Genomic DNA, 17,874 nt, shown 5'->3' on the forward strand with positions numbered 1-17,874 from the left:
ATGTCCCAGAGGAATGAGCACTGGTCTAAACAAGGCTGATCGACTGCCTTCTGGCCTGCTCTGGCTTCCTGGATATTGAGATTTTATTTGTATCGCGCTCGTACACAAGTGTTTTAGAGTGTGACGAGGCAAGGAAGGGGAACAAGGGAGAACAAAACCACAATCTTACTAGGCCCAGTGACATTTAGAAAGCACAAGCACAAGTGCATGGGAGAGGGAAAGGGAAAGTGCATGAGGGAGGGGGGGCAGAGAAGTGGAAAGTGCTGAACAGAGGAATATAAAATAAATTATAATAAAAAGCAACCGTGGTAGCGCTGCCAGCAAGTGGCAAGTGCTATGTATAAGGCAACCGACAGAGGTGTGTCTAAGTGCAGAAAAAAAGGGGGGACTGTAGGATTACAGATACAGACCCCAGTGCAAGGGATTGCCAGGAGGCAGTGCGTGTGGGCGACAGGGTGAGCAGGTACCTGGGCCCGATAATCGGAGCGTAACCAGGTGCACGATGCTGAGACGGAACAGATCAGCTGGGGAGACGAGTAGCGAAGGCAGAAGCAAAGAGTAAGGTCTTGGGGTGCTTCCCGATCCAGAGATGGTTCTTCTCAAGTTTGAGTGGCAGGGAGGCTGTTCCAGAGGGACCGAAGACAGAGATCTACCCCCAGCTCGTTTCTTTAAAAAACGACTGACCCTGAGGGAGTTAGAGGTGGGAAGCGAAGAGCTCTGTAGGGAAGGTGTTTATGGAGGGACAGCTGAAGGCATTTTGGACCCAGGCCCCAGAAAACCTAGTGTACAATGCAGAGAGTCTTGAATTTAATCCTTACAGCCACTGGGAGCCAGTGGAGATATTTCAGGGCTGGAGAGATACGATCCCAGGGCTTGAGGCCAAGGAGAAGTCTTGCAGTCCTGTTCTGGATAGGTTGCAAAGGACGGAGAGTAGAAGCAGGTAGATTAAGAAAGAGGCTGTTGCAATAATCCAACCTAGAGAAACCAGGGCTCGAGAGACAGTGAGCTTCTGGGGGATGTAGAGGAAAGGCAGAATACCTCTGAGGTGCAGTAGGAAGTTTGGCTTTTTCGAGACATCAGAAATGTGGGCAGAGAAGGAAAGCGTGGAGTCAAAGATGACCCTGATGTTCTTAGCCTCGCAGGTGGGGGTAGGAGGAGGGCCAAGGAAGGCCGGCCAGAGAGTGACGGGAAAGGAGTGAAGGTGCGCCGATGAGTATGATCCTCGGTCTTGCTAGCGTTGAGGCAGATATCGTTGGCGGCACACCAATCACTGCACCATCATTGGCGGCACTGGAGACACTACTCCCTTGCCATGCTGCAGCCCCTCACACACACTGGGCCAGCGTCTGTGTCCCACACTCCACCCATCCGTCTGGGCTCCTTCTTGCAGCCTTCCGCTACTTGGCCTCCTGGTTCCATCCAGCAACCCCAGCTCACTCTACGATTCTGGCAGAACCACCCTTTTTATACTGCAGGCGAGTCAATTGGAGTCAGGTGTGCACAGTTGGGGAAAAGTGCCTGACCTTGCCTGTCTCTGTTAGTGGGACAAATCAAAGGTGTTAGATGGTAGGCCTTGCTTTGTATTCATGTGTTTCTATGGGTAATCATCATTGCTCCTGATCATGTCTTCCTCGTCCCAGTTCTTATTGGAAATGGGGATGGGGGGGATACAAGACTGGATGAGGATCTTTGTCTATAGCGGAGTTATTAATCGATTGGCAAAAGAGAGCGGGCAACCCCTGGTCCTTTTTTTATTTAATAGGTGTGATTCCCTTTGTGTCGGATTACTCTCTACCCCAAAAACCCTGACAGGAGGGTACTGGTCTTCATAATCTTCCTATAATCTAAACCAGGGGTAGATAAACAAGTGTTGGCACTGGTGTTATGTCTTTGTCTTATCTTGTCCTGCCCCTTTCATGGTTTTGTTCCGGGATGACGCGTTTGCCTCTCTTGGCTTAGGATCAATGGGACCTGCATATCCCACGAAGGCTTCTGGGATGTTGTCTTCTCCTTGCCCTACCGTCTCATGGGGATACCTGTCTCGCCCGTGGATACCTCACACCCAGTCCCCAAGGACCCTCCACCCAGGTGATCCTCCCCTGCTTGTCCACCCCCAGGTTCTGGATCCAAAAGTGGCAGCGGTCCCCTGGCCACAGATCCATGGGGAATTAGGAGTGAGAATACCGTCAGGTGATGCACAAATATCCCCATTGCATTGTATTGGAAGATGCTGTGTGTAAGATGAAAAAGTTGTCCAAAACGATAACCAGTCAAAAAACAAAAGGGAAACCTAGTTTCCCAGTACTGACAGTTTGAAGGACTAGTCTGGTTCCCCATAACAAATGAGCAGTCGGGACAAGGGGGTCAAGCAAAAGGAACACGTTTGGGGGTCCATAGAGTATGGAGGGAAAGTTGCCTAAAAGAGAGCTTTCCTAACACTGTCCACTCTCTTTTTAAAACTCCAGATTGGTATTTTATTATTTTGTTTTCAGCGTGGTGCGTATGCTGTGTGGCACGGTATTCAAGCAATGCATCTGTTGTAGGAAGAAGTTCTTGGCTGCCAATAATCATGCCTGTGTCCGAAGCCTGGAGATCTATCACCCAGTCAGTGAAGTAGTATTTTGCTGTGGAATTCACCTAAGCTCTCTGCGAAGTCGGCGTCTTTCCATGTCAGACTTGGGTCTGGTACCGAAAGTGACCAAGGACTAAGTAAGAACCAAGAAGGAGGCCGACATTAAGAGGTAGACCGTACCTGCATGTGGGGTACGTATTTCAGCATAACCCCTTGGTACCCAGGTGAATTGTAACCCTGGCTACAACCTCGTTAGCAGGAAGGATTGCAAAATGTCTGCATCAGTGGGAACACATCACATAAGAGGATTGGGTATTGAACGTCATTTGTCTGTTACTCTCTGGCCATTCCTGTTACACCAACCTGTTCACTGCAAAGCTCCAAAAATCATATCTGGAGCTTCTATGAGAGATTCAGAAACTTCTGTCTTCAGGGGCGATAGAATTGGTTCCATAAAAAGAAATGGGTCTTGGATTTTACTCCCGGTGTTTTATAATTCCAAAAATGAATGGTGGAATAAGTCTATTCTTAGATCTTTCCGAGCTGAACCAATTACTACTAGTAGAGACATTTCACATGGTAACCGTATCTCAGATTCTAGCGGCACTCTTAACACGACGACTGGATGGTATCTCTAGATCTTAAAGACATGTATTCATATACCCATATTGAAGGCCCACCATCAGTACCTGAGGTTTAGTATAGAAAAGTACATCACCAGTAATCGTCTTCCATTTGGACTAAATTCGGCTGTCTCTTCACCAAAATGTTTGGCGCAGGGGCAAGCCCACCTGCAGTTGAAAAGGGTACATCTCTACCCATTCCTGGACATTTGGCTGATAAAGGCCCAATCTCTGGAAGAAGTGTTGCAGAAGATGATGTTGACATGTGGCACACTGTTCTAGCTAGGATTCTCGATAAATGTTGCTAAATCAAAATTAATCCCATCCCATGATTCTGTTTATTGGAGCAGTCATTGATACTACACTAGGAAAAGCTTTCCCTTTTTTAGACAGGGTTTTGTTAATGCAACAAGTAATCTCCATTTTCATTGTTTGTCGAGCACGGTCGGCCTGGTGGTACCAAAGGCTCTTGGGTCTGATGGCATCTTGCTTCCATCTAGTCCTTTGTGCAAGACTTTGAATAAGAACCACTCAATGAAGATTGCAAAACAGATTCTCATTCAGGAATCCCTGGTATGGTGTAACAAATCGCAAAATATATTGCTAGGATTTGATTTTTAAACCCCCAATCATCAAGTTGTAGTAACTCTCTTCAGAATGCGGGTGGGGTGCTCATTGTCAGGATTTGTCAACACAGGCTTTGGTCTCAACAAGAGAGAAAGGACCACATAAGCATTTTGGAGCTGAAATTGTATATGCTCTGAAGTAATTTCTGCGCTCAGGGAAAAGTGGTTAAAAAATGTACAGACACCACTGCTATGACAGCAGGCCTAAGCCACAAACTTGGGGGGGAAAGTGCATGTAAGCGGAAATGAGTTGTTATTGTTAGGCAAAGTTAGGATCTTCCTGAGGCTCTTGTCCGAACTTAGACACTCACTTGATTCTGGTGTTCCTTTCCCTGACACTTCGGTTCCTGCAGCAGCAATGGAAGTACAGTCGGCTCCAAGAGGATTTCCAGATGAGCTCGTTTTGGGGTCGATTAGTCCCAAAAACCCAAGCGGAGAAGACATACTTTGCAGGTATTCTCTAGTCGAGGCGAATTCGGAGCTTCAGCACAGCAGCAGGGCTTTACCGGGAAAACCAACGGGCCAGGAGTTGCAGAAGGCGTCTCTTCCAAGTTCTTCGGATTCCTTAGACCAGTGGTCGACTCTGCCTTCGAAGCCAAAAAGCCTTGCCTCTATCCAGGTTAGAAATGTAAAGTCCTGAAATGTAAAGTCCAGCAAAAGTGTTGGGGGTGTCTCTAAGGTAGAAGGGAATTGGCACATTTCTGAGAATTCTCCCTAACACACATACTTGATCATAACCACCAGTAGGCAAAGAGAAAAAACTGAAGGGAACTGGGCGTGGCGGTTGGTAACGTGGGGGTAAAGAGTGGAACTGGCACGCAGTGGGTTGCACTTGCGTTAAAAAGTCCCATAACTTTAAGTTCTTAAAGGGGTGCTTATCTTTCAATTCCAGCTTCTTTCCTACTTGCCTGCAATTGCAGGCTTCTCCAACCAGTTGGAAAGGAGGGGGGAGAGCAAGGACTAGGAGAACCGGAATCGCCATGAATAGAATTTTTCATTTGTTACCTTTTTATTTAGTGGCATTAAACATTATGCCACCTGTGGATCTCCTTCACAAGGCATATAGTTTGGGTAGGTTGTGCAGTGATGGAGGAATGAGGGACATAGCGTGGAGAGATTGTCATTAGTGCTACTTGAGTTTGCCTTCCTGGTATAGAGTAACTTTTTACAATTGAGGTTTGTCAGTAAGATATATTTGGAAAGAAGTACATCTGATAGATTGATTATAGATCATTGTATATTCACGAATGCTTGAAGATGTTTGCTTTATCTGCCAAGAGCCACCATGGCTTCAGTAGCATTTCATAGACATTTTCCATTAGAAATGATCTGCAAGGCGGCACTGTTGGGAGTTTTCCTAAAGTCCTACTGGCAGTATGACTTTAGTAAGCTATGTTAGGGCAATTTTCCTCTGAAGTTCTACCCAACTTCATCAAAATCATTCAACAGAGGGAGTACAAGACTCTACTCTTAGTAGAAGGCTGTACCACCTGAGTTTGTTGGTAGCGTAGACAGAGCAGCCTGGCTTATCTTAGGAGGGAGAGAGGGTTGTAGAATCGGTGCAAATGAAATTGTAATACAAATGGTCCAAAGAAACACTGAAATACTATGTATTGTAAAAAAAAAAAAAAAAGGATTTATTTAAATACAGGTAAGCCCAGATAAATCTAGGGGTAAATAAGTACCATCACTCATAGGTAATCACAATTATCAAAACACAATACTAGGCTTGAAGGTGCACAGACCAAAGCAAAACCAAGGGGGGTTCTGGGAGTTTCTCTGCCACCGGCCTATATCCCGGGTTAGAGTCTCAACCAGAGTCTTTAGCTCACCATCCTTTCACAGAAGACATGTCCACTACATACTAGTATTTGTCCTGCCCAAGGTTAGTCCAGCACCAAAATGCCTTATTTGAAACACCTAACAGTAGTTCTAGGCAAGTCAAAACCGTTTCATACACATTCAGTACAGGTCACACCTATTCTTGATGGAGTAAAAACCAATTGTTCCTTTCACAATTACATTCAGGAACGCAAGGGCATTAGACCCTACCAGTTGTACAGTGACTCTCAGTAACAAATAACAATTGGTCAATTGAACAGTATATGTTTTGTGATTAGTGGAACACTTATTCCAGGTACAGTAAAAACCTATAACTACTTTTGTGATAACCGTTATACTAGGTGAGTAAAACCTAAGGGTGTAATATTCTATTGCAGGTGCTTTTGAGATCAGTGAAACACAGATTGAGATGAGTAGTAACTCTTGTAAATTATTTTTGGATGGCACGCAGCTAACTCAAGGTAAGTAAAACCCATATACTATACTTTTTTAACCTCACAATGAAGTCCAGGTTAGATCTGTCCCAGCTATACAAATACCTTATGTATGACTTATGAAGGACAGTTGGAACCAAAGACTTTTTGTTCCAACCTACACCAGCACAGAGAAAGCAAAAACCCAATGTTAGACTTTAAGGAATGACTAAAAGTTATTCTAGGTAGGTAAAACCTAAGGCAGGCTTATTCTGGACAGGCGAACAGCAAGTCGGGGGAAGCAAGACCCAGTTGGAGACAGTTATCCTAACAGGAGTAATCTGGTGATACCAACACATTAGTTTTGGGAAGGGGCACAACCTAATCACAGGTGAGTAATATTCCTTTACATCTTCTTTCTATTAGAATGGCAAAACGGTTTCCAAGGAAAGAAAGACGTTAACCATCTTTTTAAGAATAGTGCATCGCCTATCCGAGTTAAGTAAGAACATGTGTAACTGTTCACTCTTAGTTAGTGACCAGCCAACTCTTTTACAAGTAAGTAACTTTTAAACACTGTTTTTCTTTTCTAGGCAAAAGGCCCAATCCCTTAAAAGTATTTCCCTTATTCTTGGAGCATTAGTGTTCTCAGTGGCAGAAGGGCGGTCACTAGGATCAGGATAGGTTCTTAAGTAGCAGAAGTCAGAGTTCCTTAGGAAGATTGGCCAAACAGGTGAATGCTTTAGTTCTAGAGTTAGAAGAGGGTTTGGGGGCTTCACAGAAGACACCCTAGCAGGATTCTAGCAGTGGGACTGGGTGCACTGGATGAGAGGCCTGCCCATCACAGAAAACACCCCACAGCTACACAGAAATTCCAAGAGGCTTAAGTTAAGTACATACCCAAGCCAAAGCAGTACCTCAGTATTGAAGATTTTGCAGCAGGAGACTTCAGGATCTGCAGCCAAATACCTGGCAGTGGATTCTTTGTTGTGGTGACTGAAAACAGGACCTTGGGAGGCACTTTGCAGCAGGGATCAATGGAGATGTCTCTAGGCAAGGTTTTCCTCCCGGTTGAATGCAGTTCTGCGGATTTGGCACCTTTTCAAGGAGCACAGAAGACAGAAAATCACAGTTGATTTCTCGTCATTACAAGGTTGCAGAACTCTGTGGAGGTGACTTTTCTGACTCAATTCGTATCTCTGGAGATACACCAGGATGCCCACGAAGTTTTCGCGAGATTCAGAAGACTGCAACGCACAGTGGCTCGAGGTCTTGGTGGTATTGGGGTATTGCAGCCCCGCAAGGTCGCAGCAACGCGCAAGATGGCTCAAAATGCAGCTCTTCTCGAGTCTAGTGGGTCTCACCAGGCTCTGGGTCAGGGTCATAGTTTTCGGAGTCCCTAGGTCGATTGGAAGGAAGGGCTACAGCAGGCTCCAGTTACACAGTAGGCTCTCCAATCGCTGGAAATCGTTTTAGCTGCTTTTCCTTCATCCTCTTTAGTTTTGGTTCCAGTGGTCGACTTGTCTTCAGCTTCCAGGTTTGCAGTATTTATCAAGAACTACAGCACGACTTCTGCATTCTCTCCCTTCATTTTACAACAGGGGACAGTCATGTTGTCCAATCAGGACAGCCAGCTCCCAACTGGAATGTGTCCCCTCTCAGGCAAGGAGGAAGACAAAGGGCTGCAGTTTTCACAGACAGACTGGAGCCTGGGCGTGGAGTCCAGGGCACTCCCTCCGAAGATAAAAATCACACAAAGGAATTTCCCGCCCTGGATGTGAGGGGAGGAACAAGAAACACTAAAATGGGGAAAAGGAAGATTGGGGGGCTCTTTTGGTAAAATGAGCACCCTTGGGTGCCTTTACTTTAGTTGTGGACATAGCCCGTGGTAAAGGTGCACCAAATTTATACAAGGTATCGCTGCCATTGAAGGTAAGTTTGTTCCTGTAACATAATTGTTAGTTTTACCTGAAAGGGGATACATTGCATCTCCCCACCACTCCACATAAGGTGGGGTGTGCTGGTTTCACAAAATTAAATGTAAAAGGGATCCAAAGATCCTTTCTACCCTTGGGAACTATCATTCTCTCACAGTTAGCCAGAGAAAGTTAAAATGAGAGCTCCTAGGGCAACCCTGCAACAACAGGCTCTTATTGCCAAAAATGTCAGAGGATAACTTTCAAAAGACACAATGGAGAGTCAAACAAATGACTCCTATAAAAAGACTAAAATATTCTGTGAGTGTGGAAAACGATTCCCACTCATGGTATAAAAGCAAAAAGTTCTGCGGTTAGTCCAGGTCAGGAAGAGTTACCATTTCTATGAAAAACCTACCTAACAAGCTATCCTGGTGGTTTGTAGATCCCCCAAATTAGTATCGTTCTGTACTAGCTCAGGACCTTGGTAGAGTGGCAGAGCAGTCAGACTCCTTAAAAGGAAGATGTGAGCTGCAGGTATGTACACTGAATCTAGCATACTTGATAGTACACTTTAAAGGGAACTTTCACTTTTGTGTGTGTTCGTGGTTACATTTGTAGCAACGTTAGAAAGCGAAAAGACAATGTTATCGTATAATCGGTTATTGCGCACTCATGCAGTTTAATTATGAAGTTCCTGTGGATTTCTTCCAGTCTAAAGTGTTGTTGGAGCAACAAATGAACTAACAAGGTAGATCTTAAAACGGACTTGAGGAAGGCACACAAGCAGCGGCTTGGGTCTGAGGTAAGAGGGGGTTGCCCTGGACACCTCAACGTGCACTCCAACGCTTTGGAGCGACTTCATGGAATCAGGTAAGCAGTACCTTTTCCCCCACATTACCTTAGGTTAGAAGAGCATTTTTGTGCTGGATGCTCCGCGATGTTGCTGCTCTGGACCCGACCTCTGGATTCCTTAGTCTGATCACTGAAGGCAGGACAATGGACGCAATCTCTTAGCAGCAGTCTCAAAGGAGGACCTGTAGAACGACTTTCAGCAATTTCTTGGTTCACTCTGTGGTTTTGGCGCCTGTTCTGTGGGACCAAAAAAGGACATTGATCGCCCGGTCAATTGTCTTCGCTTCCTGCTGTCCCACGCTCTGATGATGGTGTCTGGGTGAGTTGGATCAGATCTCTGGAGTGTTCTTACGGGTTCAGCAAAGATTTGGAAGGATTCAGCCTTTCCAAGACGACGCACTCAAAATGGCCAGCATATCTGCTGGTATTGAGGTTCCTCAGCTCTGGAAGCTCCTGGGACCTCAGGAAATTGCTTGTTTCAAAGTTTTTCTTGCTACTGGTTGTTCCCATCAGCCAAAGGGAAGGAGTCGTCCTCTTCGCGCACCTGTCGCACAGAAAACTGGTTCAGGACCGCAGTGGTCGCTTTATGGTGTTGCAAAGGGTCAGCAGGTGTCTCTGGTCATCTTCTTCAGCTACTTCCGATTCCTGTGGTCGACTTGCTTTTCACTCCAGAAGCATCAACTTTTTTGTACAGTTCCAGCACACACCTCTGCAATCTCTCAGCATTTTACAGAAAGGGGTGTTTGGCGCCTCCCCACCCCCCAGAATGGTAGAAGAAGGGCTAACAAAGAGCAATCACGCTAGTAATGGTGACAAAAGGAGGGTCCTGAGTAGGTACTTGGGTGCCTCATTGTGCACCACCGAGTCGTAGGAGTAAAGAGCAGGGGGATACTAGGTGCTAGGGAGAATTCTCAGAAATGTCCTAATTCCTCTCTACCTTAGAGGACCCCCAGCTCTTCTGCTGGACTTCAGGACTTTTAATTTTTAACCTGGTGCGAGTGAGCCCTTTTTCTCACCCTCTCATTTATTTTTATTATGATTTGGACTCTGTTTCTTTTGACTCTGGAGTCAGACAAACTCCATAGGTATCATCTTTACATTGTGACACACAGCACCTTCAGTGCAGTGGCAGAGGGTAGTCTTTCAGATTTCCCAAAGGTTTAAATACCATCTCTTGGACAAACTACTGTTTCCAAGAGCAGTGAAGTGAAATTGACTTTACTTATATTTGTAACTTTCTAGACGCAGCTGGAGGGGTTACTTAGTATCCCCTTTGTCTAATTTCTCATGTAACATTTTTGTTACCCTTTCTAAAATGAATGGCTGGTGGCAGTGATTTACTTTTTACAACTATTGTGTGTGTTTGCAGCTGCAGTAAAGTACCCATGGGTACCCGTTTTGTCAAAATGGCCCTGGTCTTCCTTTTTCGTCATTTCTTGTTGGAAAAGTCCTTCTTGAGATTTACTCTGCGCTCCAAACCAGGTTAGGTCCCTATGTTTGTTTTGCTTTGGCGGGATTCATGAGTGAAGACCGCCTCTGCTCCAGTATGTCTGGCAGGGGCAGGAACTGAGTGAGGTAGGTGCCCAAAACTCCCTGTGCTTAATCCCCTTGGTTACAGGAATGCACCCGAAGGTGATTGGCCGGCTGGCTGCCCGGCAAGGACAACCACCCTGCTGTGTGATTGACAGCTAGGCTGGAATGAATGGGAGAAACCTGCAAAATAGGTGAGGCTTTTTGGCTTGGAAGGCAGTCGACCACTGGACGAAGGAATCAGAAGAAGAACTTGGAAGAGACGCCTGCTGCAACTCCTGGACCGTTGGTTTGCCTGGTGAAGCCCTGCTGCTGTTCTGAATTTCCAAATTCGCCTCGACTAGAGAAGCCCTGCAAGGACGACTTCTCCCCTTGAGTTGGTGGGACCAATCGACCCCAGTACGAGCTCATCTGGAAATCCTCTCGGAGCTGGCTGTACTTCCATTGCTGCTGCAGGAACCAAAGTGCCAGGGAGAGGAACACCAGAATCGAGTGAGAGTCTCTAAATTCGGACCCGAGCCTCAGGAAGATCCTTTGGACTCCCTTACTCCAAAATAAGCCCATCTGGACAGCCTCTCGAGACTGGCTGTACTTCCACTGCTGCCCCTGCTGGAACCGAAATTCCAGGAAGAGGAACAGATTTTTGGAAGTTGGACCCGAGCGCCAGGAAGATCCTCCGGACTTCCCTGAAGCAGGACTGACCAGGTCTGAGCCCCCTCAACAAGAGTGCTCGACCCAAGATGCGAGGAAAGTCCAGAGTGGTATCTGAGAACCGCAGTGTTGCTATTTGCTGTCAGACGTGAGGAGCTGAAACACTGAAGAACTGCTGCATCGAAGTTTGCCCATTGCTGACACTGACCTTCCCATTGCGGAGCAGGAGTCCCCAGACGTCCCCCCTCTTGTCGCCACGACTGAGGCCCAGGAACATTAGTATCTGCAGAGCTGTACAAGAACAGAAGCGAGCTGGAACCCTTTCTTCTAACTTTTCTTCTAACCAGAGGTTCTGTAAAGTCGAATAACTTAACTCTTGTTATGTAGCCTTGCTTGCTCTTAGTTGGGACCTGTCTTGGTTACCTTGTAGAGTTGCTAAAGCTCAGTATTGCTCTAATTGTACCAGTGATAAATCAATGTCCACAGTGGCCTAGCTATCTGTCACCTGAGGGTGTAGGAAGTGTCTGTGTGCCATCCCCAATGGGTATCATCTGATTTAGAGAAACAGTGTGTTTTGAAGTATAAGTGTTACATATATTGCTCCTTTCTGAAGAAAGCTTCTACAACTGACTATGAAATAAATTAATTTTTATCAAGAAACCTTGAGTGTAAGAGTTTATTTGGATAACTGTTACTGTGAAACTCTGTGTCACAACATTACTACTCACATTGACCCCTCTCCAGATAAGCCTGGCTGCTCAGCCACACTACCAACCTGTGTAGTTCAGACTTATACCAAAGGTTGGGTCCCTATTGCCAAAAGGTCAGGGTTATTGTAGTGCACCCAAAGGGTACTGTAAACCATCTTGCCTAAGACTAGCTATCCCTTTGGCACTCGCTGAAGGTGGTGTGTACCAATTTATCCGTTTATAAAGTTTTGGGAGAGATATTAAGTATCTCTCTATCCCCAGGAACTGTACTTACTTGGGGATATTGAAAAATAATCTTAGAGGAGGACCCTGGGGGTCCCCAGCAACACTGCCCATAAGGAGCTGTGTACTGCATTAGAAGAATACAGATGCCTTTTAAGAACTATGGAGTAGATCACCTCCATAGTACAGGTAGAACACAAAGTACAGAGTTCCAAAAGACAGAGCCTTAAAGAATGAATGAGTGGAGTGAGGCTCCAATCATTTAGGATTTAAAGAAAAAGATCCAGAAGTCAAGTAAAAAGAAAGTGCTGAGGGGGTCCTCACTAGGGGATGAAGCATAACAATAATACATATCCCTAACATGCAGTATTTGTTAATTGATCTGCTCTTTGTAAGCATTTTTCTTTATTCACTTGTTCAGTGGTAGATGAAATGTTGGGCCATTCTGTCTTGGCACTTTGGGATAAAGCACGTACCAGTTTGCTTGCGATTTTTATTTCCCACTAGAATGTTGATGGGGTACAAGGACTTGGTAGAAAGTAGCTTGCTCACTGTAGTGCTACTGGTCACCTAGTCTGCAGTTCCTCTTTCCTCAACCCCACTGTCTAAATGGATGTCTTGACAATACAAAATCGGTTGTCTGAGGGACTGGGGAACATATGCCAGCAGTCACTGGAATTGGGCAGGAAAATAGAAGTGTTCTCATGCTTGCATGTTTGTTTCCATTTTATGTTCACTTTGCTCAGTTAAGGGGTTATATTGTCTAGGCATTAAGTGTAGAATTATCCCAGAGGTATGTGGAATTGACGACTGTAGTCTAGTAGAACAGTAATGACTATTCTGAGTAAATTGCATCTTTTCCTTGTTTTGACAGATCTCAGCAGCTGTATCTGCAGTCCAACCCTGGTGCCACTTCCAATGTCATGCATAGTTCAGCTATGCTCTCTGGGATAACCATGAAGGGACAGTATGTGGAGTTCTCCGCTTTGCAAGCAGCAGAACTCGGCAAACTGCAAGCAGGGCTGGTGTATCAAACTCCATCCTTCATTTACAATTCACCTTATTGCAGCACGCAGATTGCAAATGACCAGCAGATTCTTCAGGTAAGCTGTCAGCACTTTATGCATTTAGTATGTCCAGCATTTGGAACCGTGTTGTACAAAGAACCCATCCTGTGTGCCAGTCTGTTCTTGTGTGGTCAAGGCCTCTAATGGGTAAGCAAGTGACTTGACGGTTACTCTTCATCCTTGGCAGTTTGTTTATGGAAAAATCAATTTGCTTCAAATTTGAGTGGTAGTAATCAGTACTCTTTCGACTGGGTCTTCTTTTAAATTGCTTGGTTTCCAGAACTCTTGTCTAGTCAGGTGAATGATTTCAGTTTGGATTCCCATGTGTATTTTGAATAGACTTTATTTATTCTCTCCAGGTTAGGCAGGATATGACACCGCCTTCCGATTTCTACTCTCCGCCGCTTCAGCAAACCACCCAAAATAACTACATGTCAGCCACTGGACCAACCCAACAGGCAAGTATCATATTTTATTTACACCAGTTATGCATGAATTATGCTTATTGATTTAAATCAGAGTCTTTGACTGCAACCCTGTTAGGGAGAATTCTCAGAAATGTACTAATTCCCTTATACCTTAGAGACCCCCCTGCATTTTTGCTGGTCTTTAGGATTTTTCATTTCTAACCTGGAGAGAGTGAGACCCTTTTCCCACTCTATCATCTTCTGTGATTTGCATTCTGTTTCTCTTTTGACTTTGCAGTCTGACAAACTCCATAGGCATCATCTTTACATTGTGACACAGCACCACTGACTCCAGCATGTCTGGCAGCGGCAGGAGGTGAGGGAGGTGCCAGAAATTTCCTGTGCTTCGTCTCCTTGGTTACAGGAATGCACCCAAGCGTGTTTGGCTGGAGGGCTGTCATCGGAGGACAGCCACCCTGCTGTGTGATTGACAGCTAGGCTGCCAATGAATGGGAGAAAACAGGTGAGGCTTTTTGCTTGGAAGGCAGAGTCGACCACTGGAGGAAGGAATCCGAAGTGCTTTCAAAAGTTGCCTGCTACAACTCCTAGACTGTTGGTTTGCCGGTGAAGCCCTGCTGCTGTGCTGAAGCTCCTCGACTAGAGAAGACCTGCAAAGGACGACTTCTCCCCTTGGGTTAGTGGGACCAAAAGACCCAAAGACATGCTCATCTGGAAATCCTCTCGGAGCTGGCTGTACTTCCATTGCTGCTGCAGGAACCGAAGTGCCAGGGAGCGAAACGCCAGAATCGAGTGAGTGTCTTTAAGTCGGACCCAAGGTCCAGGAAGATCCTCCGGACTCCCAGGAAGCAGGCCTGACCAAGCCTGAGCCACCTCAATAGAGTGCTGGACCCCAGATGCGAGGAAAGTCCAAAGTGGTATCCGAGAACCACAGTATTGCTATTTACTAATGACACGAGGAGCTGAAACCGCGAAGTGCCGCTGATTTGAAGTTTTCCCATTGCCTCCGCTGACCTTCAATTTGTAGTGCAGGAGTCCCCAACGTATTCCCTCTTTTCCCCACGACTGAGGCCCAGGCACAACAGGATCTGAAGACCTACATAGGAACAGAAGCCAGCAGGAACCAATTTCTTCTAACCAAAGGTACTGTAAAACTAAGGGGATTTACCTCTTGTTGTGTAGCCTTGCTTGTTCTCAGATGAGACTTGAATTGGTTGCTTTTGCAGAGTTGCTTGCATCTTTGCCCCTCACAAGCCTCCCAGCATGTGGCCCTAAAGTGATTCTATTTTTCCACAAAGACTTCTAAAACATTGTGCAAGACTTTTGCTTACCTGCAAGAAGTGCTTAAGTTCATTTAGACTTTTGCTCAATTAACATTGGCTGGCCTGACGCCCTAAAAGACTCTTCTTACCTCTGACTTAGTGTTTGACCTTTCCTCCAGGAAAGGGTTAATTTACTTTGCATTGGAGGGTTAAATAGTATTTTCCTGCTTCAGAATATTTGTTTAACCTTTGTTTTATCACCAAACCCCTTTCTTTGCCACCAAACTCAGTATTGCTCTTTCTCCAGCATGGGGTCTGGCATGGATTCACATGCTCATGAATATTCCCCGTCGTCAGGCTGGGAATCCTCGGTAAAGAAAAATCAGTATCCGTTTCGTTTCTGATCTCTCTTTCGTAGTAGTAACCAATCACTGATCTCTGTGTCATACTGACCACAGCCAATGACTGCCATCTCCCTAAACCCCGCCTCTGGCAGCCATCTTCAGATTTTTACCGCACGTTCAAGTGTGTGATCCTCGTGCTATTGCTCTCGAGCTTTAGTGCTTTTTTTGCGCTTTTTCTTAGGAACATTTTCTCTTTCGGTCAAAAGAGCCTCAAGCTCCACCGTTTCTTTATCCGATCAACGGGGACCCGTGTCGGATTCTTCTACGCCCCCCAAGGGTGAAGATTTCGTCGAGCCACGCTTTTGGAGGACTCCAGAAGTTTCTCAGGCCCATCTCGATCATGGCCCAGGAGATGGGAAGCTCGACGCCCGGAAAGCTGTTCAGGGTCTGCCCTGGATGCCAGCTTCAGAATGTCTTTAAGGAGGACGAACACTCCCTTTGCCTCTACTGCCTGCATGAGGACAAGACGCACGTGGAGAAGGACTGTGCGTTTTGCGGCAATATGTCGGAGCGGACCATGAAGGACCGCCATCTGCGTCTCGCCAACTGGCTGGGGAAGAGCCCATCAGGCGAGAAGTAGTCCGAGCGGTCTTCTAAGACCTTTGAGGGCGCCCTGGCGACGGGGGTCCAACAGAAGGCCAAGCACCGCGAGTCCGCTTGCACCGGGAGTGCCGAACGGTCGGGCTCTACGGGCGCCAGGCAGGGTGCATCCTCCCCGGCGCCATCAACCACGAGCCAACGCTATGGCTCGGGTAAGAGGAAGGCCGAGCACCCGGCGAAGCTCCTGGAGAGACCCCGGTCGAGCTCGAAGGCCCCATCGGAGGGGGAGCGAGGCGGTGACCCTCCCCCCAAGGAGAAGGCGGTGAGCGCACCTAAGGTGGTGAAAGCCTTGATCCACCCGGCCAAGGCCTCTATCGAGACAGTCGCGGCGGCCCTGGCTCAGCCTGTGGAGGCTACACCAGTGGTGGCGACCGCGGGGCCCAGAGTCTCCCTGCCACCGCAGAGGGAGTCCTCTTTCATGCCCATCGACAGGACCCCCTTGAAACCTCCGGAGAAGAAAAAGGGGGGGCAGGAGGTTGTCGTGGATTCGGCCTCAACCTCTGAGGAGGAGCTAATCGAAGTCTTAAGCCACGGCGTTGGCGTGGAAGACCACCAGCCCGTCGGGAGGGACCCCGACGTAGGAAACGACGAGAACGTCGAGGGTGCCGACGGGGTTCCTGACCGCCCGTCGGACTCCCCTCAACCAGTGCTGCAAGAAAACTCGGCGGCCATTTTGTTGGCTATACAGTCCTTATGCTCGGAGATGAGGACGAGATTGCCGTTACCACCAACGGAGGAACCGGAGCCAGGCCCTTCTGGAAGCCCCCCTCCTAAGAGAAGAAGGATTCATTCTCCACCTCCTTTTCAACCATCGTGCCCTGCTCAGCCCTCCTCCCCGTCCACGACCCGTGGGGATGATACGGGGACTGACACGGCCGTGACGGGCACAGACGACAAGGTTTACGACGAGGCTCTCCCGTCGTCACCTCCTCCCCGGGCTTCCCCGCCGACGAGATTGGATCGTTTCATGCCATGATCGCCAGGGCATCGGAGCTTTTCCAGCTCTGTCCGGAAGAGAAGAGGAAGGAAGGTTTCCTTTATCAACGGCGCGAGACCAAGAGGAAGACGGTCCTCGCTGTACCTCTACTGGACGATATCTGGGATGAGGGTCTCGCCCTCCTCAAGAACCCATCCACAACGCCTGCGAGAAGGGACCGGTACGAGAAGAAGTACTGGGTCCCGGATGCGGCCCCCTTGTGCCTTCGGGCACAGCCGACCTCGGACTCGGTCATCTCTGCGGCGGCCAGGAAGAAAGCGGGGATGGCCTCGGCCTCTACGTCAACCTCCCCGCCAGACGGCGAGGGAAAGAAATTGGACACAATGGGACGCAGAGTCATCTCATCGGCAGCGATGACGATTAAGGCTGCCAACGCCTTGGCTATCGTAGCCCGCTAGGACAGGGAGTTGTGGTACAAAATCGCCCCCCTGCTGGACTTCTTACCAGACGACAAGAGGGCAGAGGCCCTAGAGATCTTGCAGGAAGGAGAAGTGGCTTCGGACCACGCCATTACGATAGCGACGGACATCGCTGACACTGGATTTCGTCAGTTGGGCAATGGCGTGTGCCTTAGACGGCGTGGATGGTTCAAGGCAACTGACTTCTGTCAGGACGTGCAGGCCAGAGTCTTGGACATGCCGTTCGACGGGAACAACCTGTTTGGGAAAACAGTGGACGATTCCCTACAAGCCATCAAGACTGACACGGAGACGGCCCGGGCTCTTGGTGTTCTCCAGCAACGACGGCCGCCCTTTCGCAGCGGCGGAGGCAAGCAGGGTGCCTCCAAAGGTTCCGGCGGCGGATTTTCCACCTATCATCAAGCGGCCCGTTCGTCGTCGCAAGAAGCCTACAGGGGACGAGGCAAGTCGGGCGGACCCCGCCGTCGTCGCCAAGGAGGGCAAGGCGGCAAAGCCTCGTCGAAGCAGGACTGAACCATCCGTGGGGTCGGGCCCCCACCGAAGCATCCCGGTGGGGGGCCGGCTGGCGAACTTCGTCAGCGTGTGGGAGTCCATCTCCACCGACCGTTGGGTGCTGGACGCCCTGGCCCAGGGTCACGCGCTCGAGTTTCTAAAGAAGTGCCCGCGCTTCCCCCCCCTTGGCCAGGAAGGAACATCACGTCCCTCAACTTCTCTTGGAGGTAAAGGCGATGCTCAAAAAA

The 17,874-nt window shown here is 47.9% G+C and overlaps 1 protein-coding gene across 8 annotated transcripts in view; it reads left to right on the forward strand.

Moving 5' to 3' along the window:
• Positions 1-17,874, forward strand: part of PRRC2A (proline rich coiled-coil 2A) — a 2,343,739-nt gene that overhangs the window by 1,939,851 nt on the left and 386,014 nt on the right. For all 8 annotated transcript variants that reach the window (XM_069635075.1, XM_069635076.1, XM_069635077.1 and 5 more), the window contains 2 exons: positions 12,835-13,063; positions 13,387-13,485. In XM_069635075.1, coding sequence (XP_069491176.1) covers positions 12,835-13,063; positions 13,387-13,485 — 328 coding nt within the window. The remainder of the gene's footprint in view (positions 1-12,834; positions 13,064-13,386; positions 13,486-17,874) is intronic.

The sequence above is a fragment of the Ambystoma mexicanum genome, chromosome 13 (genome assembly GCF_040938575.1).
Source record: "Ambystoma mexicanum isolate Mex_15411 chromosome 13, UKY_AmexF1_1, whole genome shotgun sequence".
Lineage (NCBI taxonomy): Eukaryota > Metazoa > Chordata > Amphibia > Caudata > Ambystomatidae > Ambystoma > Ambystoma mexicanum.